Source organism: Lutra lutra, chromosome 1 (genome assembly GCF_902655055.1).
Source record: "Lutra lutra chromosome 1, mLutLut1.2, whole genome shotgun sequence".
NCBI lineage: Eukaryota > Metazoa > Chordata > Mammalia > Carnivora > Mustelidae > Lutra > Lutra lutra.
In genome coordinates, this window is record NC_062278.1 from 196,661,906 (window position 1) to 196,689,810 (window position 27,905).

At 50.6% G+C, this 27,905-nt stretch overlaps 1 protein-coding gene across 1 annotated transcript in view; it reads left to right on the forward strand.

Annotated features, from left to right (window-relative positions):
* The first annotated feature begins 4,004 nt into the window (after positions 1-4,004).
* The window catches only part of FAM107A (family with sequence similarity 107 member A), a 52,671-nt gene continuing 28,770 nt past the window's right edge, over positions 4,005-27,905 (forward strand). Inside the window, exon 1 of the mRNA XM_047690764.1 lies at positions 4,005-4,370. Coding sequence (XP_047546720.1) covers positions 4,347-4,370 — 24 coding nt within the window. The 5' untranslated portion in view covers positions 4,005-4,346. The remainder of the gene's footprint in view (positions 4,371-27,905) is intronic.

A 27,905-nucleotide genomic window follows, 5' to 3' on the forward strand; every position in this document is an offset into this window, starting at 1 on the left:
CAAGGCTTGCATCTTGCCTCTTACATGCTGCCTCTCAGGGTGGATCCCAGAAGCCGACTGGCAGGTGAGTGTTCTCGTGCAGGTGATTTATTAAGGACGCAGGTAGGGGAGTGGTGGGGGAGCAGGATAGGGAAAGGGACACAACCAAGCAAAGGGACAATTTGAGGCCAGCTCCCAGCCTGATATAAATTATTATGTTAATAATGCCAACCTACCCAGGACATGGCATTCTAGAGCCAGCCCCTTATAGGTCCCCCCGGGGTGGGCATCACAAAAACGGCAAATGCCCATCAGATTCTCCACACCACTGTCAGGGCACTGTGGCCACTACGGGGAACCCTGTCCCCAGGTCAGCTCAGGATTAGGCAAGACAGTCCAGGAAAATGGCGGAGAGATTAGGTCTGTAGTCCCCTTATGAGACGGTTTCCTATTCAGTCTTAACTCACCTGCTACACATCAAGAACTGGGTAGGCACTGGGGACACCACGGTGAAGAAAACCAGACACAGTCCCTGCTCATAGTCTAGAAGGACCCAGATCAAGAGGCAGTAGGACTTGGTAAGGGTTATGTTCAGGTCGGGGGTGGGGAGTTACTGCAGGATCAGGGAAGGCATCCTGGAGGAAGCAGCATCCACACTAAGCCTGCAGAAGGCACAGGAGTTCACCAGGCCTAGAGGGGAGGGGGGCCAGGCCAGGGAGCAGCATGAACCAGGCCTGCAAGCTGGAAAGGTCTGGAGGGGCAGAGGCGGGTAACAAGGATTAAGCAGGAAGGAGTGACAGGCTTAAGGGTCCTGGGGGCTGGGTGCAGGGGCTCGGACTTTATCCAGGGGCTGTGGGGACACGGGGAGAGATTGAAGTTGGAGAACGACCCCATCAGATTTGCAGTTTTTGAAAATTCCTCCTGGCTGCTGTATGGAGAAGGGAGTGGAGAAAGGGAGGCCAGCGAGTAGACTGCTGCATCAGCCAGAGTGGTAGCCTGGACCAGGAGATGGCATGGGGATGGAAAAAAGAGGACCAATGCCAGGGATATTCGGGAAGTAAACCAGACAAGAGTTGATGGATTTTTCTCATCATCAGGGTGGACAAGGCTTCAGGAGTCTCTGCGGGCTACTCACAGGCCTCAGATCTTGGGCCTCCTATTTCCCTATCCTCTCCGCCTCCAGCACACCACTCCTCTCTCCCAGGACTGAGGATGGAGAGGGCAAAGCAGAGTGTGTGGTGCGTCTGTTGTTCCCTCAGCCCCCGCGGGGCTTTCCTGCAGCTGTAATTCCGGTCCTCTCCAGTAGGTGGCAGCCTAAGATGGAAAGGGAGCAAGATTACCCTGTTTGGGGAAAGGCGCTGTGCTTGATGGACAGCATTCCTGGAACTTACCACTGGGCGGAGGACTTACTATCACATTAACAGCAGCACCTAACTTCTAGGTGGAATTGCTGCTGTATGCTCTGTGCAGGGGTTTATATGAATTTCATTCTCACAGCCCCATGGGGTCGGGCCCTTTTTTACCTCCTTTTACACTGAGGAGAAGGAGGCTCAGAGAGGCCAAAGGACCCATCCAAAGTCACACAGCTAAGAAGCCTCAGATTAAGGGTTGGAATCCCAGCCCATCTACAGCACTACAGGAAACAAACCCTTCAGAAATACTTGCCCTGAAACTACTCAGGGATGAGCAATGTTTTCCTCCCTCTCCTCCTCCTCACAACCAGGCCTCCTCCACTTCCTCCTCCACTTCCACCTGAATGCCTCTAAAGACATTTGAAAATTGCTCAGAACCTCTGAGTCCATGTTCTCAAAACCTTCCCCCGTTCTGTAAGCCTTGCTTCCCTTTACAAGATTGTGGGTCAAGAAGGAGCAGGTGTTTATATCCATTTCGCAGATGGAGAAAGGCTAGAAGCTGTGCCTGGGGCCACCACGCCCCCTTTCTGCCCGCGCATGGGGTCCGATTCTCTCACTGCAGACCCACATCCTGCCAGGAGCCAGGCTTCGGACCTTCAGCCAATCGAAGCCTCCAGTCAACCAGGCTTTCAGTGCAGCTCATAAGTCATATTACAGCAGGACTCCAAGCAGATGGGGAACAATTAATAAATGGGGAAAATTCCTTTTCTCTCCTCCCATCCCACCAAGAGCCAAGCTGGTGGATAATTATGGGATGGCCGCCAACGGGGTTTGATCTTCAGGGTTGACTTATGGCATTTTTACTGCTCTGGCTGACAGCCAATTTAGTCACTGCCCTTTACAATTTTGCAGCTGCTCTCCTTACGGCAGGAAATCAGAAGCCATACCCCAGCCATAAATGAAACCGGGAGAAAGGGAATGAGGCGGGGGTGCTGAGCCAGGGACTGGACCCAGAGGAAGGAGCAAAGGAAGAAGCCACATTTTTGCTTGCCCAGAGGGGACAGGACGAATACTTGGCCATCCAGGGAGCTCTTGCAAGGAGCTAGGGCTGTGTTAGACACTACCTGCTTAGACTATTTCATTTCATCCCCCATCCTGTACTTCCCCACTCCACCAATATTTGTTGAGTAACTGCAATGTGCCAAGCTCTATTTTAGACCCAGGGGGTAAACTGATGAATGACACCGAACAGGTCCCAGCCTTTGTGGAGCTGCCATTCGGGTGCAGGAGCTGAACAATAAACTCAGAGATAATATCCTTCCAGTTGCTGATTATTGCTTTTTTCATAGCATTTAACAGAGATCCCAGGAGGCTAGTCTGCATAGAGTCAGGGCAGGCTTCTCTGAGGAGGTGATAATGGGCCCTGATGGATAAAAGGAAAGAACTATGCCAGATTAAAAAATGGAGTCAAGGGAAAGAGATGGGAACCATTCTAGGCAGAGAGAGTAGCATCTGCAAGGGCCCTGGGGTGAGGAGAAGGGTGGTATGATCCGGGAATTGTCAGGGACAGAAGGGAATAGGAAATGAGGTCTGAGAGGCAAGCAAGACCTGATGGGACAGAACTTTGGACCATGGGGAATTTCATTCTATGGGCAAAGCTGGATCTAGAACACCTCATCCCGACCCTTTACCACCAACTGCCATTTCATAAATCGTGTGTGCCATAAACCATCACCACCTCCTAGCCAGGCTAGAGGAAAGGGAGGGCTGGAAGGGTTCCCCGACCCAGCCACCTCTTAAGAAAGGGTGTTCTGCTTAATAAAACTGGTCCCAAGGACTTGCCAAGGGGCAGTGGTTCCATCATAAGTAGCATTAACAGCATTATAACAGCATTATAACAGCAGCACCTGACTTCGCTAGACAACTGCTGTTGTCCAAATCCTCTGTTCAGAGCTTCACACAAGTCACCCTATGGGGTCAGGAGCCATTGTTTTCCCCCTTTGGCCAAGAGAAAGAGTCCAAAACAGGGAATGACCTCATCTGATTTATGCTTTGCTTTAACAAAACAATGGCTTTAGCTGTACACACCTACCTCTTTCAGCTGTCAGAGCATTATAGGAACATGCACACACAGAGATGGAGAAACTGAGGCCCTCAGAGGTCAAATCATGTCCCCCGGGTCACACAACTGGGAGGAAAGAGCTGGGATTCAAGCCCAAGGTGGTTTTCAGCCTTAACCTCGTCCCATGCTGGCGATAAAAAGAAGGAAAGGGGGTAGCAAGTGAGGAGGAGGGTGACTGCTGGGGGAACTCTGAGAACTTGGCTCTGAGCCTGGAATCCGGCCTCCAGATATTTTCCTGGCCCAAGCCCAGCCCAGCCCTCCCCGCCTGGACTACCGTCCTGGTGAATGAAGTACTCTGCTCTCAGTGCCTGCTCTGGGAGAGCCTTGCTCCCAAGTGTCTTCAAAGATCAATTATTAATGGGGCTGTCCAGCCTGAGGTTTACGTCCCCACACAAGCCCGCCCCAAGCCGCATGCCCCGGCTGTCCCACACAGCCTCCCCTGTCCAGGACCTGTCTGTGGATCGGTGCCCAGCCGGCGAGAAGGCCAAGTCCTGCCTGCTAGGCCAGCCAGAGGTCACCCGCTTTACCCCAGCTGCTGGCTGCATGGTGAGAGGACCTCTTTGCTTCTCCCCTGACCCTGGATGCCTGTTTCTCCTCCTGAGAGAGGCAGGGGTACAGGAAGTGAGAAGTGACAGGGACCACAGGACCTATGAGCCATCTGGAGACACCGAGTCCCTCTGACAGGATCAATCACCCTAAGCCTGTCTGAGGAGCTCTAGGCTTAGGAGCAGCTGTGAAAGCCTCCTTTGTGCCTGAGGAGAATGAGCTGTGAGAGGACGGGGGACCCTGGCCCGGGGAACCCCCTGGGCCCCGGCTCCTGAGATCAGCACCAGCAAGAAGGATCCCCAACCTGGCCCCCGAGGCCCACCCAGGCGTGGTGCCCACTCTGTGCCATGGGAGCCATCCATGGGAAGAAGGTAAGAGCCCCCGAGGGCCCTGCTGGGTCCATGAACATTGGGAGGGGGACTGCATCTGACAGGCAGGAGCCCTCCCCCACACCAGCCGCTGCATGGGGCCTCTGCCGGGCACTGCCCACCGGCCTCCCTCCTTGAGCTCACAGCCAAGATTTGCATCCAGAAACCTGGCTGGGGCTTAGGACAAAGGCTTCTGATCTCTCCATCTCTGGAACAGACCTGGGAGCTGCCCAGAGTCACAGGCTTTCTGGTCTCACTCACATACCTCTCTACCTCCCCACATCCGGGCTCCATGGCTGCCCCTTCCCCACGTGCACAGGAGTGTCCACAGACAAGTTGCTGAAGCTTTCTGTGACTCATTTCCCCATCTGTAAATTAGAGCCATGAGTCACTACCTCAGAGACTTATCGTGAGAATTAAATGAATTAAAATATACACAAAGTCTTTCCAACAGTGCCAGGCACACAGTGGGCTACATATAAGCTATGCTCGGTTAGAATTAGAATTCTCGTCCCATCACTCTGCCCCTTCTTCATCTGGGCTCTCAGCTGGGGATTTGTATACACAGCATATGCAGTGTTTTTGAAAATGTAGTCTACAGATCCCCTGTGTCTGCTTTAGAGAGCAGGCATGGCGGGGAGTGGGGCGCTGGCTCAACCGTCCCCTTCTTGAGGCCCCCCCAGACATCTTGGATAGCGGACAGGGAGGCAGGGGTCCCGGGGATTCTCATACAAGCACTCAGCCCACATCACCCAGGACTGTGACCCCAGCGGTGCAGTCAGTCTGCCCAGGTCCCGGCTCATCCACTTCCCTACTGTGCCAAGGAACTGAACCCCTCTGACTCTCGGCCCCTCCCCTGTCAAGTAGGCTGGTCCCCACCCCCTGGGAGGTGCTGTGAGAGGATGCCACTGACGTAGGTAGCACAGGTAGCATGCTGCCTGAGACCCAGGGGGCCCCAGTAAACAGGAGCCCTAATCCACAGATGGCTACATTTTCTGCCAACCCTGCCCATTCCACATTTTTCAAATTTTAAGACACATCATGGACCCCGTGGAGGAAGCCTTCTGGACCTCAGTTTCCCCAAGTGGAAAAAGAGTGTTGGGTGAGAGGACCCCTGGGTCTCCTTGTGCTGGCCTCTGCTTCCCACCTCCTTTGTTTCAGGCACAGTCAGGTCTGGAAGGTCCTGCCTCCCCTCAGCACCCCCAGCAGCATTATCCTAACAGGTCGATGTCCTGGGGCATCCCTCCTGCAATGGCCAGCACGGGTCACCAGCCGTTAGGACAGGTAGATGGTCTGTGCAGCCCAGAGCTGCCTTCCCAGCAAAGCTTTGCGCCCTGGCCCCACCCAGTCCCCTCTCAGGAATACCCTTCCAGCTCCTCCCTCCCCAGGGAGGATGAGCTCAGCCTTTAGGCCCTACCTGAAACAGAAACAGGCAAGGAGTCACCCTGGAGAACGGCAGCCCCCGCCTAGAAAAGACCCTGACAAGGCCTGGCCTAGGAATGGCAGATTGAGCTCAGAGACAGCCTCTCTCTCCTCTATCACCCATGACTAACATCACAAATCAAGCCCTGGACCCTTTCCCGCTGGGTCCAGCTGGCCTCAGGTTCCCCCTCAGCACAGCATCCCAGGAGGCCTCCACCAGTCAGAACGGCCTGTCCTGGGCCCAGCCCCTCCTCCCGCCCTTCCGGGGAAAGGCCCAGGGAGAAGGTCCCAGAGCACAGTGAATGGGCACATGAGCTCTGGGGTCAGACAGATTGGAGTGGGTTCCTAAACACATATCCTGTGACCTTGGCCAAGACAAGGCACCTTTCTGAGCCTCCTATAAACCAAAGATAATACTCCTTCTCACACTGTTGGAAGAGAGAAATGATACCGTGCATGGGACCAAAAGATGCTCAGGGAACGTCGTCTCTGCGTCCTCTTCTGTGCCTCACACCCTCCCTTTGAGCCACGGAGAGCATTAATATCACACCCTGTGGCCGATGAAAATGCTGAGTCAGGAGTGAACACGACTTCCCCACATTGCTCAGTGGTGGAGACCGCTGGGGAGCACGGGCTGTGAGCAAGTCCAGGCCAGGCCCTTTGGGAGGCTCCCCCTCTGTGGGTCACCTGCACCCAACCCCCCTCATGCTTACTATACTGTTTCTGGAGGCATGAGCCCAGCTGGCCTCTGTGGGAGGTCCGTGACATGCACTGGCCTGTCCTATAAAGGTCATAGTGCCGTCTTTGAGGGCTTCTTGGACCCCCTCTCATGCTTAGGGCTTACTCAGAGTCCTAAAGTTACAGCTCTGGAAACCCCCTGGTAATGTGGCCCAATCCACTCCCCATTGGACAGCCAGGAAGACTGAGGCCCAGAGAGCAGAAGCACTTGCCAGGGCCATGCAGCCAGGCCAGGGTCAGACCATTTCCATAAGGCCTGGCAACTCCAGGCCAAACTCTAGAAGCACAGCGGAAGGCAGTGAGTGGGGCGCCTTCCCCAGCACCATGAAGGGCAGGACTGAGCCTCCCCTCAGAGAGGACTCCTACCCATTAAGTGTACAAACATCCACCTTTCATCTGTTCAAGTGCACGTTTGTCCAAAAATCTTCCTTTGCTCCCACCCCAGCCTCCCATTAACAAACATTAACTGGGTCCTGTGCTGGGAGCTGGGCCAAGGAGGGAAAGGCATCCCTGCCCTCGCGGCAACTCTCACAGACCTCAGACCCCAGCTGACCATCCATGGAGACCAGGGATCGAGGCACACCATCCTCAGTCCCCAGTCAGCAGCCAGTGTCCCTCCCCCAGGAAGGGGACAGGCCCACAAGCTGTTCCAGGCCGTTACTACCCAAGTCCAATGCCCCAGACGTGATCCCAGTTCTACCCCTAAGGCCACCAATACTAAAAACAGATACTAAATGATATCCTGGTTATCGGAAACTGTTACTCGTAACAGCACACAATGGACCACCAGCTTCAGCCCAGACTCTCTCATTCAGTATTCCCACTGCTCTCTGAGGTGGATACTTTCCTTACCCAAACAACCAGAGGTGCAGAGAGATTGAACGAGATTAAACAGGAGCTCAAGACCGCCCAGCTAGGAAGCAGTGGAGATCTGAACCAGGCAGTCTCAAGAACCTGGACCCCTTGGCCAGTGAGCTGCACTGCTGGAGAGTATGAAGGTGGGCTCCAAAGCAGAAAGCACAGGGTTCAAATCCCACCAGGGACCCCTGTCAGGGCCACCTGCTTGTCCTCTCAGAGCCTCAGGCTCCTTGTCTGCCGCATGGGACCGTGATTTCCCCTCACATGCTAGGATGAACTGAGGTGCCCCAGATCTGGAAGCAGAAGGTAGGGTTCCAGCAGAGAGGGGGGCCGGCTGGGGTCCCCCCAGAGCCCAAGGGGAACCCCCTGAAGGTTGGACACCTCACATGCTCTAAGACAGCTCTCGAAACTCAGTACCACCTGGGGTTTTCACTTCCCTGAACGAATCCGGTATTCCGACCCTGCTGGAGTTTGCCAAGTCACTGGTCGCTCTGCATTCGTCTTCATTAGAAAAAAGTCTTCTTGACGGAAACAAACGGAAAAAAAAAGATGAGAGATCCAGCTAAATTTGATAAATGACCTGAAAGGGAGTGTTCATTCTTTCCGAGTCCAAAAGGCGCCCATCTGGCTGGGCCCCACTGGCTCCCTGAACAATTATCTCCACCAATGATGGATGGTTGCTGCTCGGCGGCACCCGCTCGGCGGGGCGTGAGGACCTCGTTAGGAGGCTCTCGCTGCCCCTGCCATGCCGTGGCCCCCACTCTGCCCACTGCCTCCAACTGCCTCTCTGAGGGCAGCTGGGACCCAGCGCCCCCACCAGCCCCCCTCATCCACACGTGCAGCGCATACTCCCGGGGGTTCTGGGAGGAGAGACGAACACACATGCTGCACAATCAGGAGCACAGACTTTGTCATTCAGGTCCATGCTCCCCCTTCTGACTCCATCTGTTCACCCCCTGGATCTGAAAGCTCCTGCATGATCTCCTTCCCAGCCTAAGCAAACTGATAAACATGCCGTCCTGCCCCTCGTGGTGAGCTTTCCTCTTCACCTCCTTCACCACCCTCACCTGGTACCCTGAAATTTCTTCCCTGGGAAAGCTCAGGGACAGAGGGTGAGATCTGGGAGCCTGGGAGCTATGTCCTGGCAGCAACTGAAAGGGGCACTTGAAAGCAGGCAGAGAGACCTTTGGAAACAGGGAAAAGGCATTTTTCCTGTTCCGTGAGGCCTCCCGTTGGGGAAAAGGAAAGCCCTTCTCCTCTGCCCTTGGCTTCCCCAACCTGGGTTCAGAAGCTTAATGCCCTGGGTTGCCCCAAACAGATGCATGGGCTGGGCACTGCACAAAGGTAACGGGTGGATGGGTTAGCAGGGATGAAATCCAGTCCACCCCCACCCATGCAGCCTGCTACCCAGGTGTTAGGTCTGCCCAGAGGAAAGAACGCTGCTTGGTGATGTCACAGTGCCATCACTTACAGTCCTGCAAACACCTCTTCCAAGACTAAAACGTCTCCTGTCCATCCCTATGGCTGGAAGCCCAGCTTAGGAGGGAAAGAAACTGCAGGAGAAAGAAAGGATGAAAGATGCTAGCTCCCCTGACACTTCTTCTAGGAAGTCTTGCCTGAGTGAATCTCAAATGTCTACTCAGGGCAAGGGGCTGAGGTTGGGGTGGGGAGAGCAAGCTTGTCTCGGGACTGTGTTTGCATGAATAGGGCTACAGGTTTTCCTAAGCCTGGAGGATCACCAGGGATAGCTGGGAAGAAGCCAGAGAGATTAGAAGGGGGTAAAGCTCCTTCAGACACCCCATGGCACCACCACCCCCTCCCCCCACCCTGAGTTGCCCAGACTCAGGCAAATCCCATTATGCTCTCAGCACTCTCCCCACCACACTGATCATGGCTCTAATTTCATCTTTAATTCCGTGATTTATCCAAGAAGGAAGGGAGAGACGGTGTTTGACTTGTGGTTCACCATCATGTCTCCAGCACCTAGCATATAATCAGTACCCAATAAATTGAGTAAGGAAGGGAGAGAGAGACAGCAGCTGAGTCCTGGGGTGGGGGGGGGTTACTTGAGGGTGGGGATGAAGGCCAAGCTCACAGAAGGATCCATGCAGATCTCAGGCAGCAAGGAAGGATGTAGGCTGGACCCCTCAGTTTTTCCCACACATTCCCTCCTTTCCCTCCAATAGCTTTAATTTCCACATTCTGCACCTCACCTCCAGCTGCCCACCACACACACACACACACACACACACACACACACACACCTTCCTGGACAAATGCAAAACCTCATGGCTTAATTATTATCATTCATTCAACAACCATCAACTGGGCACTACTCTGTACCAGGATCCCAGGCACAGGAGACAGAGCAGTGAACAGGACTTAGGCCCTGTCCTCGGGGTGCACAGCCCAGCAAGAGAGAAATAAGTCACTGGGGATGACAGAGCAGGTGCTGGGTGCTGAGGAGGGAAGCAGAGACGAGCTGGGGCACAGGAGGTCCACAGAGCAAGAAGAGCCATCAGGAAGCTCCCCGACACATAAGCGATGTTCTGAAGAATGAGGATTAACGAGGTCAGGGGCTAAGAGAGGCTTCCAGGGGACACAAGAGGACCTGCCAAGGCCCCGAGGTATGAGGGACGTGGCATGTCCCGGGAACTGAAAGAATCCCTTGGTCTGCAGCAACTCTTCCTGGCCTTGTAGGACCTTCCCAATTCCTGGTTCTGGGCTGGGGACCTGCCATGGGGCTCATTCAAGTAGGGCCCTAACCCCCCACTCCCCCACCTACCTTTCCACCCACCTTGCCACAACACCCTCCCTTAAAAAAAAACCAACTATGTATCTACTTTAGACTCTCTGGTCAAGGAGAAGATTCTCTTTTTTTTCTCACTTTTGCTCGAGTATTCAAAAACAGAGCTGAGAACAAAACAAAAGAGAGATGAAGAGGGAAAGAGGTACAGAGAGGCACAAGACACAAAAGCCACCAAGAGAAAGTCCTGGGAGCAGAATGAGGAGATCCCACACCTCTCTTCCTGACCTCGGCCCCTCTGCTCCCCATAACCTTTGGGGGCCCCTCTGGGCCTCTTTTCCACTCCTGTGTCTTTTAATGTCTCCAGACTGGAAAGGGAAAGAAGGAGCCAAGATGGTGGGCTTTACTTCATGCTTAGGCCAAGAAAGACATGCTTAGGGCAAGTCTTTCCTGGACAATAGACTGAGGACATTATTTTCCTTCCTTATGTCACCTACCTCCTTTTAGTCTGATCTTCCCCGTCCACTAAGGAAATGTCTTTGCCTCAGAGGCCCTGAGTGACCCCGGGCAAGATGGTCTCCCTTTCTGGCGTCCAGTTTCCTCTCCTGTCAATACAGTGTTGGTAGCTGTGCTAGATTCACGGGTTTAGGAGCAAATGAGGCAGGGAAAAGAGGGGAGGCAGAAACAATCATCCCCCCCAAAGGATGCCAGGCCCCACGCATGCGTGGTTAGTAGCCCCTCTCTGCCTCCTGGCCTGGGGTGTCTCCCCAATTCCACAGCCATGAAGTGGTCAGATGAAGTCACTGAGTTGAGGCAAGGTGGCCTTCAGATTCCTCCCACACATGCCAGAACCAAGAGCACGCAGAGACCTTGTTGTCCAGCACAGCCCGACCCTGGCCTACACCCATAAGCTGGACTAAACCCACCCCACATAGGTCCACAGCCAAAGGGGTGACAGGCCTCTCAGGCCTCCTTCTCACATGTAAAATGGGCACTTCTTGAAGGTAAAAATATGAATGCTTTCCAATCACTGAACTCCTACAGAATCCTCACCACAAAACTAGTCCCATACACATCCATGTCCCCACTGCACCAAGGCAGAAACCCAGACTCAGAAAGGTTGAGTTCACTGCTCAAGATCACACAGCCAGCAACTGCCAGAATCCGGACTTGAACCCAGATACATCTGGTTCCCCAGCTCATGCACTTATTTTTTAAGTGTCTGGATGAAACCATGACTCTCGAGCCAGAATAAATCTTCACCTTGCTGGGTATAGTTACCTTGCTGGGTATAGTTACTAGTCGGTGGTGGCTCCCTTCCCACTGGGAGCCGTGCTGAAGAGGGACCTTAAAGTTCAGAAGAATTTAATTTCCTTCATGAAAGGCTTGGAGGTGGGGCAGAAGGGGCCAAATCAAAAGCCGGCTTTAGAGAAGGCAGGAATCCAAAAACCACGCAGCTCCCCCCTCCCAGGGCCCCAAGGATCTGCTTTCAGAACACTGTGTCTCCTAAGCTGACATGAACGAGGGGCTTTGTTTAAGGGAGAGATCAGATCTCAGTGCCTGGGGCATAGGGAAAGGGCAAGGAGCTGGAACTTTCCTTTTGTCTTTTTTTTTTTTTTGGCTGGGTACAGTATACTTTATTGATGGTACATGAAAGGTAGGGCTCCCCAAGCCCCTCCCCTTCTTCAGGGGGTCTGGGATGGAAATAGTGGAGGTTGGGAGATTCTCAGTGTTTGGGGGGATAAGTTGGGGCAGGGATTCGCCAGCAGTTGAGGGCCTCTCTCTTCCTCTTGCTCTGGCTGGGGCTGGTGGTTCAGTGGGCTCTTACTCCTTGGAGGCCATGTGGACCATAAGGTCCACCGCCCGGTTGCTGTAGCCAAATTCATTGTCATACCAGGAAATGAGCTTGACAAAGTGGTCATTGAGAGCAATGCCAGCCCCAGCATCGAAGGTAGAGGAGTGGGTGTCACTGTTGAAGTCGCAGGAGACAACCTGGTCCTCAGTGTATCCTTTTGTCTTTTAACATCGAAGAGAAGGCCAATGAAAACAGCAAGACAGCACAGGGAAGCTAGGAGAGCCAGGCTTGGTCTAGGTGACACCTTGCTTTCATGGAAACTCAGAATAGGCCATGGGGTGTCCCATAAGGGATGTCATGCCCAGAACCTGCAGAACTCAGCCAGAAACTGGGCAGTGGTGCTATTTTAGGGGACCGCCCAGGTTTTCCTTATGCACTAGAGCTCTTGGGAATGCTTTGGGGCCATTTGGGGGATGTATGAGGTGGGAGAAGTTCACAGAGTCCTGCCATCGGGACCGGCAGACCCAGCAGCTGGGAATGCCGGTGGTGACTCTGTTCACAGCTGGGCAGTGCGGAGGGACATACTGGTTTCCCAGGGCTGCCTACCCACCTACCACAAACCAGGGGGCCCAAAACAACAGAAATCTATTTTCTTACAGTTCCTGACGCTAGAAGCCTGAAATCAAGGTGTTGACAGGGCTGTGCTCCTGTGAAGCCTTGAGGGGAGAATCTTTCTCTACCTTTCCTTTAGCCTCTGATGTCACCAGCCACCCTTGTTCCAAGGCCTGCGTATGCGTCCCTCCAATCTCTGCCACACCACTGGTACGTGACATTCTCCTGTCTGTGTCTCGCCTCCTCTACTTATAAGGATAATGCTCATATTGGTTTAGCACCTGCCCTAATGACCTCATTTTAACCTGATTACAACTTCAAAGACCCTACTTCTGAATAAGGTGACAGTCATAGGTACAGGGGGCTAAGATTTCAACATATCTTTGGGGGGACACAATTCAACCCATAACTGTGACCCTCACCCCACTGGACCTCTGCTCTTCTTTTTAAGACTTATTTATTTATTTGAGAGAGAGAGAAAGCGAACAGGGGAGGGGCAGAGGGAGAGAGAGAATCTCAAGCAGGCTCCTCGCTCAGCACAGACCCCCGATCTCACGACCCTGAGATCATGACCTAAGCAGAAACCAAGAGTTGGAGCTCAACCAGCTAAGCCACCCAGGCGCCCCATGGACCTCTACTCTTTCCAGGCACCTAAAGGTATACGTTAGTGTAGCTGGATCCATCCATCCTCTGCCAGCTGTTCCCCTGGGACCTATAGTTCACTTTAGCTCCTGTCTGCTGCAATGACTTCCCACAGGCAGAGCCAGAGAAAGCTATTTGGATTATGAATCTAATCCTCTGTTCTCCTGGGTAAAATCCTTGGAGAGCAAATACCATGGAAGTCCACAACCGCCAGGCCCTCTATGACCCCTATCCAGCCTGACCTAGGAGGCTGGCTCTCACTCTTTCTCCACTGGGTCAAACTCTTCCTCACCTCAGAGCCTTTGCCTCTACTATTCTCCCTGCCTGGTGCTCTCTTCCCTGGCTCTTTCCAGGCTGATCCATGCAGGTCTCAGCTCAGACAGAGGCCTTCCCTGTACCAGCTCCCCTCCTCCCGCCAGGCTACTAAAGGATCCCCATCTTGGTGCCTAATCTTGCAGTTGCTCACAGAACTTACCACCATCTGAAATTACCTTCTTTGGTTATTTCTTTAACTGTTTCCTATGTGGCCTTCCTAGCCAACATGCTGGGCAGGACCTAACCTGTCGTTCACTGACGATGCTCCCTGCCTAGCACAACTCTGACACACAGCCTGTACAAGTGAATGCATGAGTCCATGGCCAGCATAGAGGGAGCTCACTCCATTCCATAAACATTTCCTGAGTATCCACTCCGAGCCAGAAGCTGCAGGCCTGAGGCAGTCATCCTCTGCTCAGGGAGACAGACAGGATAGGCCATAGTGACTGACTGACAGGAATCAGATAACGCCATCCTTCCTCAGAGGCCTTCCCCATCAGCTGCCAGAAAAATTGGAAATTCGAGTTCTGCTATCTACAAATCACTCTGCTGAGATGGAAGCATGGAGATGTCCCCAAAGACCAGCTGCCCCCTTCCTGATGTCCCAACACCTCCCCCAGAAGCCCTCAACCCCCACGGCCCTGGAGGAGAGGAAGAACAAACAAGATCTCCAAACAATAGGAATGTAGTTTCTGCCAAACAACAGGTTCAGAAGTGGGATCGCTAAGTCCCAGGGCGCACACATGCTCACCTGCGGGGGATGCAAATTTTCTCTCTACTCTCTTTGGTTCTCCAACTGGGCCTGAGAATTCAACTGACCCACGACAGATTAACAAGAGAAAAGCTTACAGATTTCCTCAGGTACCTGAGAGTCCCCACAGGAAAACAAAGTCCCCTTAAGCAGGTGGGCCCAACGGCTTACATCCCAGGTTGAACAAAGAATAGCAATGGCAGTAAAGTAGCTGAAACATATGGTGAGATTGAAGGAAGACAAGGGTTATTCTAACAAGATCTGTTCGTGTAGATTTCTCTTGGCTTAATTCCCTGTCTCTGGTGCTAAGAATGTTTCTCTCCTCCTGGGAGGGAGAGGGCATCTTTCACATGGGAGTTTTAGCTCCTGCTTTTGGGGAGACAAGGGTTGGTCAGAGCCCCCTTCCTGCACCTGCTGTTTTTCAAGTGTCTTTAGCTCAGAATCTTCCTTATGCCAAAGTGGCAACTGTCAGGGTGGCCTACGCTGCCACCCTCCACATCTTTACTGGATAAAGCCAGACTAGTTACAGCAACTTACATGCTCATGGGCAGTATGTCAGTGTTCAGATGCCTCACACCCTCACTGACACTTTCTACTTTTCAAGCATTTTTAATTCTTGTGAAACTGACAGATACATACTGGTGTCTTATTGTGGTTTTTGCTTCCTTCTTTAAAAAAAAAAAAAAACAGCAGACTTGATTTAAAAGATATCTTTGGATACCTATAAAATGTTTTCAAGCATTCACAGAGTATTTACAAATGGTGACCACATCATAGGTTACAAAACAAACCCAGATACCCTACACATCATAGCGTAGGTCTACCACATAACTAAAGAACAATAACAAATGAAAAAGAAATGGATCAAAGATATCAGGAAATCCTCAGACCCAGATGGGGATGAAGATACTGTTTATCAAAACACAGCTAACCCAGTGCCTAAAGAGAAGTCTGTGACCTTAAAAGCAGAAAGAAAAGAAGACTGAGATTTAATGAGCCAAATGTGAAAGTTAAGAAGCTGGTAAAAGAACAAGAAAACCAACCCAAAAAATGTAGAAGCAACGAGAAAGTAAAAATAAGAGCAGGAAAAAAAGAAGGGGGCAACATCTATATGATAACAAGATTCAATACAGCTCAGTGTTGTTTCTTTTAAAAAGATAGCAGATATGGCTATAATATGGCTGATTTCACCATGATAGCCTGTAAAATTTTAAACTCTCTAGAAACATCTACAAAATATTGTTGAACAACTGGCTCAAGAGGAAATAAGCAACCTGAAGAGTTAGTAACACGTAAAGAAATGGAGCCATGGGTTAACCTTCCCATAGAGAAACCATGAGACCATCAGTTTTACAGGGGAGCTCTAGTCAACTTTAAAGGAATTCATCAGTTTGGTTTTATACTTTTTCTTCTAAACAACAGAAAATAAGAAAACACTTCCCACCTCATTTTATGATAAAAATAATTTTGATACTGGGGCACCTGGGTGGCTCAGTGGGTTAAGCATCTGACCTTTGATCTCAGCTCAGGTCTTGATCTCAGGATTGTGAGTTCAAACCCCACAGTGGGTTCCACTCTGGGTATGGAGCCTACTTAAAATAATAATATTGAAATCAAAATTAAATAAGGACAGTGAAAGAAAAGTAAATTACAGTCCAATCCACTCATGGTTATTGACACAAAAAAAATTCTAAGCAGGACTCCCAGAATCCCAGAGCCAGGCCCTGGTGGCCCTGGGATTATTTTTAGCCCGTGGACTATACACGTCTCCACTCCGTGAGTCTAGTCTGACTCACAGACAGCTAGCTGAGAAGTTCAGACCTGAAATGGCCATGGACTCCCTCTCCTCTGAACCTTGCAATTCCAGAGGCAGGCCAGAGTAAATGGAAAGTTCCAGTGGCAGTTTTTCCAGGGACGTCTCTTGCAGGTCAAGACTGGAGAGAGGGACAGACATCCTGGGGTGACTGCACTGGTCCAGTCCTGCCCACTTGCACTGTGGTCTGCGGGCACCCCCCTGCCCCTAGCCAGCTCTGCCTGCAGCCGGGAGCCTCTGGGCAGCAGACCCCTGGCCTATCTCCCTGCGAGCCACAGGCTGCAGGGGTCATGGTGCCAGCAGGAGCTGAGCCAGAGGCTGTCTGCAGCACATGTGACATGTGCACCTCAGACTGGCCATAAGGGCTAAAGTTTCCTGCCTGTGCCTCCCACCTGGAAAAGGCTGCAGCATCCCAGAGCTAGGATGTGATGGTCCCAGGATGCTGAGCTCCTTGGCAGGGCTGGGTAGAGATAGTCTCCTTCAGAGAGCAGGACCTCCTCCAAGCTCACCCCTCACAAGCAGGTAACGGCTCTGGGGTACCTAGCCCTAGGGAGAGGGGCATGCTTTCAGGTCAATCCCTTCTTCGTGGGCACACAGTATTCCCCTGATATAGACACCCCACAATTTGCTTGAACAATCCTCGATTGGAGAGTGTTATTCTTCCATATCCCAGTAGATATATTTGGGTGCACATCCTTCAACCTTTCCTTGGGATAAATTCCACTTTTAGGCTCACGGGCGAGGTTCTATGAAGTTGGGTGCTAAGTGCTATACCTGAGGACGGACAGACTTTCCAACCAGAGGGAGCCTAGCCATCAGACCCTAGGGGAGCTTGTTTCCGAAGACAAGAACCTCTGTTGCAGAAAACTCCACCTGCACAGCGTGACTTGTCCCCCTACTTCCTTCATCCCATCCCGAGCAGTCTGACAACTTGGACCCCAGGGCTTCCAACAACTTCAGTTCAAGGAAACGATAATTTCCCATTCAGTTAATCATGATCACGTGACAGGCACCACCAGAGTGCTTTACACGCATTATCCCCCAGCAACTCTATGAGGTTGGTACTGCTGTTATCCCCGTTTTACAGAGGAGAAACTAAGCTCAGAGAGGTTAGGTGCCTTGTCTAAGGTCACACAGCAGGTCAGTGGGGGACCCGGGAATCAGACCCGGGCGGCTGCCTCAGAGCTCACTCTTTGAGCTGCCTGTGCGCTTGCAGGAGCATCAGGGCCCAGGGCCATGGGGGAAGGGGGGCTCCCCAGAGCCCAGGAAGCCAGCCCTGAAGCAGCAGTCTCCTTGCTCCTCGCAGTCAAGCCAGCAAGGTGCTCTGGGCTGAGTTTCCATCCGAGTCCTGCCTATAAACAGGTGCTGCATAAAATCAAGAGTGTCTGCCTGATGGAAGGAGCCGTCCAGGGTAGGCCCACCTTCAGTCATGGGCTGGTCCCACTGCAGCTCTGCTAACTCCACCTCTGCCTGCTCGGGACAGTCCTGTCTCTGGGAGGACAGGCGTGGCCATGGGAATTCTGCTGCTCTCATAGTAGGAGGCAGAAGCAGAGTGGATGAAGGGGATGTTGGGGCCCTTTGGGCAGGACCCCCTCTTTCCGTCCACCTCCTTTCACACTGGGGTGCATGTCTGCAGCAGCCCAGACCAAAGGCAGCATTAGCCAGCATGAAGGAACCAATTCCAAGTGCTCGGAGAAAGCTGGGGTTTCCCTGAAGGAAACCAGCCACAGCCCTGCCCACCACTAGGTGGAAGGGAAGGAAATTCCCTTCCATCTGAGTGGAAATTCAGTGAGTCCTCCAGGAATCACATCAGAGATAAAGTTACTGACAGCTGGATTTACTGAGTACTTACTATGCCCCCACCTATGCTGAGAGCTTCATGTCGTCCAATTCCATCTGCTCGCCAATACTTTGATTATCCCCATTTTCCAGGTGAGAAACTGAGGCTGGAAGAAGTTAGGCAGATGACAGAGCTAGGAGGTGTCAGAGTAGGAACCTATACTAAGGCGGTCCAAACCCCAGCACCCGCGGCCTTCTCCCTCTAACCCCTCAGCAAATCCAGGGAACCTGGGGGAAAGTCCTAAATTTAGGCATCTGCCACCAGATGGTGAGCCCCCCCAGGGGCAGGGATCAGGCCTTCCTCCCTGAGACAAGCTGAACCTCAGGGATGACGGGCCCTGCATAGGACCAACCTAGGATCAAGTCCCTGTTCGCCACCTGCCAGCTGTGTGGCCTTGGAAGAGCTACCTGGAATCCCCGAGCCTCGGTTTCTTCACCTGTGAGTGGGAATTAATGACAATCATTTACTTTGGTGTCTGTCAGGAGCAGAAAGAATGATCTGGTGCAGTCCTGCCCTGATAAATGGAAGTAGTCATCATTAATGCTGTTATTTCCATCCTGCAAGTGACTCAGCTCTCTCCTCATGTTCATTACCAATCGGAGGCTCTGAGAGGGAATGGCCTCAGGCTGCCCAGCCCCCACCTGGAATACTAATGATAGGACTCACAGTCCTATCAGCAGCTAAGATGTGTGGTACGTTGTGTGCCAGGCCCCGGTTCTAATCACTTTACCTACAAACTAGTTAACACACAGCCCCGGGAGAGGGCAGCAGGAGGAGAGCCAGAGGTGGGCAAGCCATGCCCAGGCCAGCCCATCCTTACGCAGGCCTGCTGGGTGAGAAGGTCACACATGTCCCCACCAGCAGATTCCAGGCCCCAGCTTTGGCCCCACATCCATGTCTGAGACCTGCAAAATGACTTCTCCTCACCAACCCTCCGGTGGTTCTGAGTGAGGACCCAGTGCTGGGGTTGCTGCCAGAGGGCTGGAGAAACAGAAAGAGGATGTGGGGGGTGTTGGGAGAAAGCTGCCTCCAAGCCACCCAGGCCTAGAGCAGTGCTCAATAATGTTTGTTGACTGACTAATATTTGCTGACTATAAGTGAGGGTGCCATTTTCAGAGCACAGTGGCTCAGGTATTAGGCTCCACCAGCTATTTTTTTATGCATGCATGGAAAGAAAGACTGGAAGGTTACAAACCAAAGGTTAATCCTGATTATCTTAACTGGGGAGGAACAATGGAGGAATAGAATGGTCATTTTTCTGTGTTGGTTTTTTTTTTTTTTTGTACTTGCTTCATTGTCTATAATGAGCAAGTATTAATTTTAAGAGAATGAACCTTTCTATGAGTTCAGGACTCATTCAATTTTACAGAAGAAACAGAGGCCCAGAGGAGTTAAGCCATTTGTCCAAGACTGCATAGCAAGGCAAAGATGGCTGGGAGAGGCCCATGTCTGCTATCTCAACCCCTACACCCTCTGGGAATTCAAGCTTTAGGACAGGGACATCTCCAGCTCCTGCGTGGTGAGGGCTCTTTTCTCTTTTTCTCACCACTGTACCCTGAAAACACCACCACCCCAATCCTGTCAGCTCCCCCAACTCCTGAGAGAGTCCCCTGACAGAATTAGAGATCTCTGCAGATCTCAGTACAGTGATCAATAGAAAGAAATACATATAAGCCCCCAATCCAGCTTCACGAACTTGCCGCTTATTCATAAATAAAAGAATGCCCAGGCTATTTTGGGCACCTGTAATTTTCTACTTGAATAACCAGGGAAGTGGCTGCTTGCCCGCTTCTCTGCCCTGCTCATGGCGCCGGAACAGGGGAAACGTGATCTCTCCCGGCGTAATGGGATCTGGGGCCAGGTCTCACTGCTGATTTCCTTGCCTTTGTCCCGTTCCAGAAAGCCCAGGTGTCCCCCATATCACATCCACAAGAGTCTGGGGAGGGAGACTCCGGGCCAGATTTGGATGCTGTGGACTTAATGGTTCCTTCCAGGTGCACGAGACAAATCTCAGCTCTGCACCAGCCAGCTGTGGGACTTGGGGCAAGTGACTCAATCTCCCTGAGCTCCAGTTTCTTCATCTACAAAATGGGGATACTTATATCACTGTGTAGGTTTGGTACAGGTGAGGTGTCTGGCTCTTAGGGTAATTGTTATTTAACATATGAGGAAGGAGCTGTTCTGGAAAGAACCCACACAGGATTCTCAGGCTGTTTTTTGCTCTTTTGATTGCAGTTTAGGGGGAAGGGAAGATGATTTATCAGTTCTTATAGCTGAAAGTCTAGGAGTAATGGCTTCAGGCAAGGCAGGATCCAGGGTCTTAAATTAAGTCTTCAAGATCTTGTCCCTCTCTTCCTCATGGCTCTACTTTGCATTGATTGACCTCATTCCTGGGCCAGTTCCCCCTTATGGAAACTCCCAACAGGTGCAGGCTTTTATCATTCTTACAGCTAGGAGGGTATGAAGGCTGGAGGAGGAAATAGGTATGGGGCAAGGATGACTTATGACAAGACATGGGAAATGAAATTAAAAGAGTAGATGGAAATGTAGGACTGAAATGTAGACAGAAGATACTAAACAAAAAAGAAAAAGAAGGGAAGTGGGACAAAAAAAAAAAAAAGACAAGACTAGCCTTTACTCCGTGGTCCAACGTTTTCCAGTATGTTCCACAAGATTTTAGTAGGTGCTAGATGAGCCAAGGGTTTCTGGGCCAAAGACTGGGTAAAGCCCAATTAAACAGGTTTCTTTCCTACAAAGCTTCTGCATGGTCACACTTCCATCTGTGAATCTCCAAGAAGAGAGTTGTGGACTATAGCATTCACGAAGTTCTCAATTCTACCCTTTGGGAAGGGCCAGGAGGGGTCATAGGGAGGCACCGAAGTCAGTGGAGCAAGAGAATAAGACAGCAAAAGTATTCTGGGAAGAATAAAATGGAGGCCCCACAGGAGACACCTCTTATCCTCCACGCCAAGAGTGACAGCTACCAGGACAGGGGGTCAGTGGCAGAAACAGGAATAAAGCTACACAGCGAGGTGTGAGATGTAGGAAGACAGAGGAGTTGGCTCAGAAAATGCTGCTGTTTTGGTGATGGTAAAAGTGAAACTTAGTTTTGATTTGAGCTTTTCCGGTGACAGTAGGACAGGGACAAAACGTGGGCTCTGAAGTCCAGCAAACTCTTCAGTAATTTGCCCCATTTTGCTACTGGGGCAATTTCTACACCACCCCCCGAACCTGTTCCCTTTGCCTATTCAATGAGGATAGTAAGCCCTTTTTCTCAGGGTCCTTGTAAACATCCCGAGACAAATGGAAAGAGAGAGGGAGGATGAGAGAAAGAGAGAGCCCAGCTAGGAGTTGGACTTTCCCTTCTGGACATAACAAAGGACTTGGTACCAGACCAGCCCTCCCACCAACAATAACTTTACACTTGACAAAATCGGAGATTGGGCAGTGGACGATATAGTGATTCTGAGGGAGGGAAAACTCACAAGTTGAGCCCCTCGTCACCTGGGCTCTCATGGTAGGAACAATTTCCTGAGCACGGCACAGGGCAGTGGAGCCTAAACAGAGCACAACAGTCCCCCCCAAGTTCAGGATGCAGGGATCAGAGTTTGGGCAACTAAGGCAGCAGAAACAGAAGGAAACCGCAGGACAGGACCCTCAAGAGGAGGAAGCCGCATAGCCAGGGGTCCCCGGAAGTCTGTGTGGGGGACCCCTGGGACCCACAAGTCCTTGAGCAAAGGCTGGGCTATGCGTGTGCAGGATGAAACTATGCAAGGTCTACCAGAGAGCAGCTGTTATGAGCGCGGAGAGCAAATGCATCCTGCGTGGCCGGCGGGCTGGGAGACACTGGAAAGACCTTCATCGCTGGCTTCCAACTGAGACGCCACAAAGGCTGCGCCCTCGGAGTCAGGACGGAGCTCTAGTGTGAGGGCTGCTCTAGACTGGCCTGAGCACAGCCGGAAGCCAAATCCTCTGGGATCCTCAGAGGACAGAGGGTGAAGGCGAGTCCTGCCAGGTTAGGGAGGCTTGGGAGATAGCTTGGGCTTTGCATGAATCCTCCCTAACAAAGTCTCAAACGAATCGCATGGGATTTCAAGAGGATCAGCCGGTAACCGTGCTGTCTGCTAAAATAAAACTTAACACTCTTCGGAAGCAAACAGAATCCAGATTCTATAACACATCTCACACGCACACACACACACACAGTATCCAGTACACAATTAAGATTTTCTAGACATGCAAAGAAACAGGAAAACAGGATCTTCAGTCAAGAAGAAAACCACCGGTAGAAATGGACCCCGAGATGGTCCAGAGGTCAGATTTAGCAAATGAAGACACTTAAAGCCCCTACTCCAGGTTTTGGCACATAGCAGATGCCCCATTCATGCCAGTTGCTCCTCTCCACTTGAGCAAGGAAATCACTTGTCCCCCAAAAGGCTTTGAAACCCAAGGATTCCTAAAAGGCAGTACACCCAGTCTTCACATACTGAGTTCTTGCTGTCTTCACCATACGGGATTCAGAATGGGGGGCTACCTTGTGCAGTAGCGACACACAAATCATGACCCTGCCACTAGCTCACTGTGGGAGTTCCTCAACACCCTGTGCCTCGGTTTCCCTGTTTACCTAATGGGGAGGGCAGCCAGGTCATCTCAAAGGGCTCTTTCTCTCCATGATCCTGGGTCCGTCTGGGCCAGGAGCTCTTTTCAGCTGGGATACACTCTGAAGAAGAACTAGTAGGAGAAGGAATTGGATCCACATTGAATATCTCAGGGGGAAACACGGCTAGGATGTCTCTTTCCCGGGTATAATAATGTGAGGCTATAGGCAGAGCCGGAGCTCATTTTCCAAAGGAAACTTTCTTGAGAAATGTCTCCTAGCAACCAGCTCTGCCAATATACAACCTTCAGGGACCTCTGCAGAAACACAAAGGCTTTTTGTGGCTTCCTTCTTCAACAGCCCAGGTTGGAAGCGCTTCTCAACCGAGATGCGAATGTGAAGCACAGAGAGCAGGTGGAGGGGGCACGTGGTGGGGCAGTGGATGTTGCATCGACCCACATCTTCGTTCTCCTTCCACTCTGAAATTGCCAGCAGTCTGGCTTCGGGGCTCAGAGCAAGAGCTTCAGACCAGGGTTCAAAACCAGGTCCCTTACCAGCTGAGTAGCCTTGGGCAAGTCACTTAACTTCTCTGAGCCACAGTTTCCCCATCTGTAAAATGGGGATAATAATATGTAGGAGGTCAGTGCTCCACCCAGAGCCCCCGTACTCGTCCTGCACACCCAGCCACCAGGCACTGTGAGCATTGGCAGCTATACTGTTATACTCTTCTTAGAACAATTCGCCAATGGGAGGTCACTCACCCAGAGATGCTTGGGAGGTTGACCCCATCAGCCTGGTCATCCCTTCCCATGTCCTACAGCCAATGACCAACTAACACAGAGGGATAAAAGACCAGTCCTCTTGCCTCAGTGCAGGACAATGTGGTACCATGCAGAGCCCAGACCTCCGCATGGGGTCAGGCTGAGACCAGACTTCAGCCTAACCCGCCTCTTTGCCTAACATCTACCCCATCCTGCTGCCCTCGCTTACTTCTTCACAGACTTCCTGTGAATGTCCTCCCTCGATAAATCACTTGCAAAGTCCCCATTTCAGGCCCTCCTAGGAAATCCAAAGACATGAGAATATCTATGTCTCTGGTCACAAAGAGGATCCGACAAGAGAAGGTACATGAAGTACCAGCCGGTGGCCGGTTGGCCACGTGTGCTCAACACACTGACAGCATTCTCCCCTCCTTCCTCCTCAGTATTATTGTAATTACAGACAGTCCTGGGATCAGAGATAGCTTCTAAAGTGGACAAAAGTTGGGGACAGTCTTGGTGTGAGGGGATAGTTGCACTTAGACTGGTTAATATAGTTAAGACAGAGTTATCACTTTTGTTTCCTAAATTAATATGAATATATTATTTTTCCTATTACAAAAACCATACAAGCTCATTGCCAAAAAATGAATAAATAAATCCCTCATCAAGGTAGAGAATGACAAAAATAAATGAATGAAAATTTCCCACCACTTGAGTATAATCACTGCAGACATTTTCCTTCTACCCTCCCAAACATTTCCCACATAAATTCACATACTATACATATGTAGACACATAGACACATACATCTCCATGCAGACATATAATTGAAATATGTAACATATGTCTATGTATATATAATACACCCTCTCTCTAGCAAAACCCTATATATGTAATAATACACATATAGCTAATTTTGTTACCGATAAAAATGGAATCACAAATACTATTTTGTAAACTGTGGTTTGGTTTTGTTCTGTTTTTCACCTGATTTTCATACACAGATAATGGGCATCTTCCATGTTAGTAAACATGAGTCTACAGTATCAGTTTCAGCCAAAGATTATTACTTTTCCTGGAGGTAACACAGTTTATTTAACCAGTTCCCTACCTCTGGTTATTTACCCTATTGCCAATCTTTCTCCTATCACGAACAATGCTGGCTAATGCAAATCCTCAAGCATGTATCCTGGTGCATATGTTCAGCTGTTTCCTGAAAACGAATTCCTAGAAATGGAGGAGTATGGCTATCGGAGCCCACACATTTCTCTGCAGAATGACTCTCCTTTCAACATTCCCTCCAGGAGGACTGGAGTGTCCATTTTGCCGCACTAGGTGTCCAACTGTCTCCAACACCAGGTATCATTTTTGTTTTAATTTTTGCCAATCTGATAGGTGGCAAAAATACTGCACTATTACTTCGGTGTGCATATCTTTGGTTTCTGGGGAGGCCACGCATCTTTTCTTACACTTGTGGGCTGTTTGGATTTCGCCTGCTGAGAATTGCCATTGTCCAGTCTTGGCAAAGCCCCTCTGGGTGTCTCCTTTCCTCCCCCTTTCCCACTCAGATCCACAGGCCCAGCAGCTCCCCCAGAGTGTTTCCTACAGGACTGGTCTCCCAGGAAGGAAGAGTTTTTGCCCTCAGACTCCGGCAACCAGCCAGCGCTGGGATTAGCAGGGGATCGGTTCCCTCATCCCAAGTGTCCCCGTCCATGTCCCTGCACCACAGAGACCTTACAAGCCAGATCTGCTTAAAGAAAAAATTTCTTCAACCCCACCCAGAAAATACATTCCAGGGGTGATTACTAGCAGGGTTTGAGAAGCCTTGTCAGAAGAAACTACTAGAGCATTCCTTTAAAGTCCCATGCTCCCGAGAAGTTTAAAAGGAGATTTTACATATGCCAACATCTATCACAGTTGAAAATACCCCAACCGTTGCCCCAGCAATACCACTGGTAAGATTTTTCCCTCTGGTGGGTGAATGTACCCAGTACAGAAAGACATGTGTAAAGGACTCATGGAAACATCACTCCCAAGAGCAAAATAAATGCTAACAACCTGAATGCCCATCAGTAAGGAACTGCAAAATACGTTACGAATGACATTTACCAGGAAACATCATGCAGACAGTAAAATCACTGCACATGTGGAAAGACACCCTTGAGACATCATAAAGCGACAAAAGAAAGTTACGGGGGAGTGCATTTAGTGTGATCCCTTTTGCACTTTTCAAAAAAAAACCAGATCAGAATTGTTTTAGATGTTTAATGAAAGCGGAACTAATTCCTGCGTCCATACATAAGAAACTACTCACAGCAGTTTCAACTGGGACAAGGATGGGGGGGTTCAAGTATTCAGAGATTTTTAGGTCCCACTTTATATCCATCTGCATTATTTAAATTATTAGCATGAATATGCTTTACTATTATATGATGCAAGACCTTTCAAAGTGAGCCTATGACAGATCACTGTGATAATAGTCTGACTGTTGACGAGCTTACTGAATGTCAAATACATGCCACCGCTGTACATTCTCTCATTTAGTCTTTTTTTTTAAAGATTATATTTATTTATTTGAGAAAGAGAGAGAGAGAATGAGCAGAGGAGGGGCAGCAGGAGAGGGAGAAGTAGGCTCCCTGCTGAGCAGGGAGCCCAATATTGGGCTCAATCCCCTGTGGTCATGACCTGAACCAAAGGCAGACCGTTAACTGACTGAGCCACCCAGGCGTCCCTTTTCTCATTTAGTCTTTTTTTTTTTTTTTTAAAGAAAGTATTCTTTTTTTTTTTTAATTTTTTTTTAAAGATTTTATTTATTTATTTGACAGAGAGAGATCACAAGTAGACAGAGAGGCAGGCAGAGAGAGAGAGGGAAGCAGGCTCCCCGCTGAGCAGAGAGCCCGACGTGGGACTCGATCCCAGGACCCTGAGACCATGACCCGAGCCGAAGGCAGCGGCTTAACCCACTGAGCCACCCAGGCGCCCCCTCATTTAGTCTTAAAACAAGTCCAATCTGGGAACACCCAGGTAGTTCAGTCGGTTAAGCGTCTTGTCTTCAGCTCAGCTCATAATCCCAGGGTCCTGGGATCCTGGGATTGAACCCCATGTCAGGATCCCGGCTTGGTGAATCTGCTTGTTCCTCTCCTTCTGCCCCTCCCGCCACTTGTGCTTTCTCCCTCTCTCTCAAATAAATAAAATCTTAAAAAAAAAAAAAAACTATTCTGATACCCATTTTATAGATGAGGAAACTGAGTCTTAGTTTAAGAGGTGTATTTAGGCCACATCTGATTATAATAGTCCCGGCTCCTGCTGCCCAGAGTGGTTCCGGTACCTGAAAAGAGACCGGCTGTGTGTGGGCTGTGTGAGAACCGCTCTGAGTGGGTCCCTCCCAGTGGGCTGGCTGGTTTCCCACTGGGGCAGCCGCTCTGTCACCTGCACCTGGAAACCCTACAGTTTCTCTCCTTCTCGTGACCTGACTCCTTAAAGTTGCGCTGTCTAATTAAAATTAAATAAGACTAAAATTTCAGGTCCACGGAAGCACTAGTCACGTTTCAAGTGCCACATGTGGCTAGTGGCTACCATATCGTCAGCACAGAGACCCAACATTTCCATCCCTGCAGAACATTCTGTTGGCTAGAACTGCCTTATCACAGCATGAAAGCCAGGCAGACCTGGGCTTACCCTGCTCTTCTGCTTACTAACAGGGTGAGCTGCACAAGGTATTTGACCCTGCTGAGCTGCAAAAAAGAGGACGACCATAAAGCTGCCTCACTTGCAATCACGCCTGCTGCACGGTTGGCCCAATGCCTGCCGCATGAGCAGCTCCAGAGGTAACAAGGAGGGTAGGGCTGTGTGGGCAGACGATCTTGTGACCTGGGGCATGTCACCTCACTGCTCTGAGCCCCAGCCTCATGGTGTGAATGGCGCCCACCCTTAAAGAGTGCTGGGAGCGTAAGAGCATATGGTTGGTGCTCAGGGAGGGTCAAGTGCCTTTTCCCCTTTCTAGAAGGGGTTTTCTCTGTCAGACAAACCATTCTCATAAGACTCAGAAGTAAATTACTCAGGAAAAAGGAACCCAGAAAGCCAATGTACCAACAAAAGAAGGCTCAAGCAGGGTGCCTGGGTGGCTCAGTCAGTTATGTGTCTGCCTTTGGCTCCAGTCATGATCCCAGGGTCCTGGGATCAAGCCCTGCCTCGGGCTCTCTGCTCAGTTGGAAGTCTGCTTGTCCCTCTGCCTCTCCCCTGACTTGTGCTCTCTCTCTCTCTCAAATAAATAAATAAAATCTTTAAAAAGAAGAAGAAGAAGAAGAAGGTCTCAACCTTTAAAATAAAATGATCATGGGATATCATTTGTCACCCATCAGATTGGGGGAGGGAGGAAATGGTTTGAACATTTTATTAAAGAATAACATACACAGAGAAAAGTGCACCTATCGTAAGCATACCACTCCATGAATTTTGAGAAACTGAAAATATTTGTGTAGCCACTACTGAGATCAAAAAACAGAACATCAACAGTATCCCAAAAGCCCTCTCACGCCTCTTCCCATCCACCACCGCCCCCCACTATCCTGACTTATAATACCATAGACGCATTTTCAGTAGACAAACCTAAAGATTCATAACACCCGGAGTTGGTGAGCGTGTAGAC